General features: G+C 34.1%; 1 protein-coding gene across 1 annotated transcript in view; it reads left to right on the forward strand.

The window, feature by feature from the left end:
* LOC109588958 (uncharacterized) overlaps positions 1 to 4,207 on the forward strand; it is a gene marked incomplete at its 3' end in the record, with an annotated part of 9,689 nt that overhangs the window by 2,848 nt on the left and 2,634 nt on the right. The window contains exons 4-7 of the mRNA XM_020005064.1: positions 393 to 425; positions 489 to 1,190; positions 1,256 to 1,362; positions 2,204 to 2,302. Of these exons, the coding sequence (XP_019860623.1) occupies positions 393 to 425; positions 489 to 1,190; positions 1,256 to 1,362; positions 2,204 to 2,302 (941 nt within the window). The remainder of the gene's footprint in view (positions 1 to 392; positions 426 to 488; positions 1,191 to 1,255; positions 1,363 to 2,203; positions 2,303 to 4,207) is intronic.

Genomic DNA, 4,207 nt, shown 5'->3' on the forward strand with positions numbered 1-4,207 from the left:
ACTGCATAGCGCAAAATTTTTGAGGGCTGTAAATTTCGTGGATTTTGTGATTTTTTGAAGAATTATGAAAATTACTTCCGCTAAACTCAAAATTATTAGGGCACAAGATGGCAGACAGTATAAATTCACGAAAATTGCATGTATATCTGTAAAATGGATTTTTAGGTGAATTTGCAAAATTTACAGCCCTCAAAAATTTTGCACTATACGGTACATGTATATACATGTATTTATAAGCAGTTAATTATATGTACATGTACTTCTTACTTTAAGGGGTCTTTTGCTCAGCATTAGCAAGCATTGAAGAAAAATTATAGAAACAGTCATCATACAATGCACATACACACATACATGTACATGTTTTAACTATATAATTCTGCCTTATAATGTAGGGTATTCAATACAGCCAGTCGGTCATAATCCAGGTATGGATAGTAATAGAGTAGTTACATGTACATGTAGCTTATGCATTTTTGTTGTACATATAGGTCTCCATTATCTTGAGCAGAGAATTGATCAAGTTTCAGAGCTACAAAGAATTGCTGACAGATTGCAAGCAAAATATGGGTTACTTGTTATTGCAGTAAAAAGATCACTCAAAGACCATTGTGTTAATGTCAAAGATGCCAAATTTTTGGTAAAAGAATGCTTGAAGAGAAAAGCTCGTGTTGTTTCTGAGTTAATGCCTTGCATCAATGATCTTGATAAGCTTAATAATTTTGAAAGTTTTTTTGATTTTCTAAGCAACTATGATTTTATTGGTTACCTTAATTATAAGTTACTGAAGAAATTATCTCTACTTATTGATGATAATACAGTCAACCAACTTTTTTTTGAATACGAAGAAGAATATGCAAGATTACTAAGTGCAACTTCCTTTCAAGATTTGATACCTTTCTTCAGGGAACAATCTGACCTGTCTCCTAATGCTCCTCTTGGATTACCTTATATTTCATTTCGTCTTCAAAGACCTTCGCTATTTGCTAGCATTTATTCCTGGATCTCAACCTTCGGTCAATTTTCATGGTCATATTATGCTTTTCTTAAACAATTAAGGGAGAACTGTATTATTATCACTTATGCTATACTACCTTGTGTTCTTGATGATGTCATGAGAGATCTCACGGATCCAGTAATATTGAAAGAGCTAAAGGAAAAAGAAGTTACTGTAATTGAATTGCCACAAGAAGGTGAGGCGTCAGTTTAGTAATACACTTTAAAACTGTACAATTCTTTTTTATACATGTATTTACAGTAGATTTTGAGACCAATGAAGATGGCAATTCTTCAATCATGCAAACCACATCATCCGAGGGAAAGATTCCCACCACAAATACCACCACAAGTACTACTACTGCTTTGGTAGGTAGCACTTTAATGCATGTACAATGAATCATGCATGCACATAATATCTAATTACTAGCCCTGTCTACATGTACATTGTACATGTAACATGTGCATGTACATGTACATATCTAGGCTATAGCCTTTTTTTAGGCTACATGTCCATGTAGGATTGAGGTTGATTTTCAAGATGGTAGCTGTTTTTAAGTATACTTGTTGCCTTATGTTTTATAGCCTTACTTGTAAATGAGCTCTCCACTATGAGTGATCCTCTTAGCCACATGTAGTACATATACATGTACGTGTACCTTTAAAGTGCACTGCAATGTGGTCTAAAATCCAAATTTCTCCAAAAAAATACCTTTAAAATTTTTTTTAATCAGTTTGATTACTTTCATGGAGGCTTAGGTTGGTTTTAGCACTGGAGCCTTGAGTCAGTAGAGAAATCATAGATAAAAAAGTTAGCAGAAATTCCTGGTGTACAATCGCTCATAAGCAAGCTTGTAGTTTTATGCTATTTTAATTTATGCTTACATCATCCTATATAATTAATGTGCAGTAAAAACATTTTAAATTTGCTCAAGAATTGGGCCAAAGACCCTCTTTAGCCAAGTTTTGTCTCCATTTCTATTATTTTCCTGATACATATTCATGTACATGTACATGCACTTATATGTTGTGTAGAAACTTTGAGCTAATTTTGATTAAAGTTGAATTTTTTTACAAATTTTTAAAGTTGCTCAAAAATCAGGGTATTTTAGCTATGAGAAAATATCCCATTTGTATTGCATTTTTTGATGTAATATACATGTACGTATTGACTAAGTCTACAATAATGTTAACTAATTATTATTTGCAGGATAATGAATTATATGAAGCTACTGCAAAAGATGATTCTACTGGTGTCCAGTCTGCACTGTCTCAAGGAGCTAATGTAGACTATCAGGATCCTAAAGAGGTAACTACTGCAGTATATGCATACATGTACATGTACAGCATGCTGTTATGTTGACATGTACATATATTTTGTGATGTCATTACAAAATTCCCAACTGAGTTTGACACCAGTTTGACACCAGCCGCTTGGAATTTGAAAAATGTAGGTATACATCACTGATGATGTCTTATAATTTTACAGCTGTGTAGTTGGCCTGTATTGCACTCTTAAACGGGCTTTGTTTATTCTGATAAGCAGTACAATAGCTGCTGGAGTCAACTAGTCTTTATGCAGGCAATCATTATCAGAAGATCAGTCTACATGAAGGCCCTACACAATTGTGAACGGGTCCTCTATGGCTTCACTTCCTGATACGTCACTGATAAAATGATATTCATTGCCAATGGCTTATGAATATAATTAAAATCATTCGAAATTTGAACCACGTGTAGCTGATAAGCTGATAATTAGGCAATTTCTGAAAAACATAGCAACTTTGAGGGGAAATTTACCTGAATAAAATAAGACCCAGCAACTGAGGAGTCTCACAATGTATTAAGCAAAGGTAAGTACAGTACCAGACCCTTTGGCAAAGGCCCAGCACCCCTGTGAATGATTTGCACAAAATCAAAGTTGCTTTGTGGCTAAAAAGTGAAGATGGTGGGTGTGCAAATAGATGTGTATTTCCTAAACAGAAGCACAGACGAAGCTCATTTTTAATAATAGCAAGGAGGAGAGTTGGTTCTATCTGTATATGGTAAAATAAGGAGAACAGCTCTTGTATATCAAGGATTTTAGGTCGCCTAATTATGACCAAGTTTACAGGACTTTTTCTACAGCTACATGTAGCTGTGGCTGTGATTTGCCTCTATCAAAGCTTGTGGTTAATAAGAAAGCCCATACATCTTATACTGTGCAGTACTACATATTCCCAGTAGTGCTACATTTTCCTACCATACCCATTATTGAAGTTGTAGCAGTGGAGGCGCCTTTGATCCGCCCACACACCATGCTACAAATGTACATGTAGAATGGGTATTTTCCACAGTAGGATAATTTTGCCAATTAAAAAAAATAATTTGGCAAAGAGACTTTTTATCCCATTATACCTTATGATTTTTAGGTACATGTACATATACAGTTTATTTGCATGTGTGAAGTTAGTAGTTTATATTATATGTGCATGTACATGTACTGTATTCATGTACTGTGCATGTACATTGTACATGTAGTTATACACCATATATACCAATTTTTTTTGCAAATTTTGCCGTTTCATGCTCAGTTGCGAAATTTTTCCACCGAAAAATTCTACATTTCGATTGTCACATGGTGCAGTCTGCAAGCTACACGTATTCATAAAATTTTAGAAATGCAAGATTCGCAAAAATTTTATATTGTGTAAATAAACTGGTATACAGTATTCTTGTTGAGATTTGACTGAGAACTTTCTCTGTGTGGGTAATTCCATTTTCAAAATTCATATCATTCCTTCCTCAGTATTCTAGCCCTTATCTTTTGAAATATTCTCATGAAGGTATAGACTCCTATACTTTTTGACACACTGAAACTGTGTCCCAGTGTCAAAAGGGAAGGGTCTGACTTCACAAGACTATACCTTTAAATTCCGTTCAGCGGCAAATTTTGGAATTTGGTGAATTGCTTAATTTTGGTGGTTGGCAAATTTTAATATGGCCAATTTGTGGCTACATGCCTTTGAGCATGTGCATAATGGCCCAAAGTGGCGGATTTTTATTTTGGTGAATGGCTATCAAAATGCCGAATTTTCCAAATTTAATTCCCTTCAAAATTTCTCGCCATACTGTATTATGTTTAAACTGCAATTTGTAATGCCATACTCTTTTAAAATGTTATTATTTAAATTTTTTTGCAATTGCAACATTACAAACTAACCTATCCTTGTTA

The sequence above is a fragment of the Amphimedon queenslandica genome, unplaced genomic scaffold (assembly GCF_000090795.2).
Source record: "Amphimedon queenslandica unplaced genomic scaffold, v1.1 AMPQUscaffold_11746, whole genome shotgun sequence".
Classification (NCBI taxonomy): Eukaryota; Metazoa; Porifera; class Demospongiae; order Haplosclerida; family Niphatidae; genus Amphimedon; species Amphimedon queenslandica.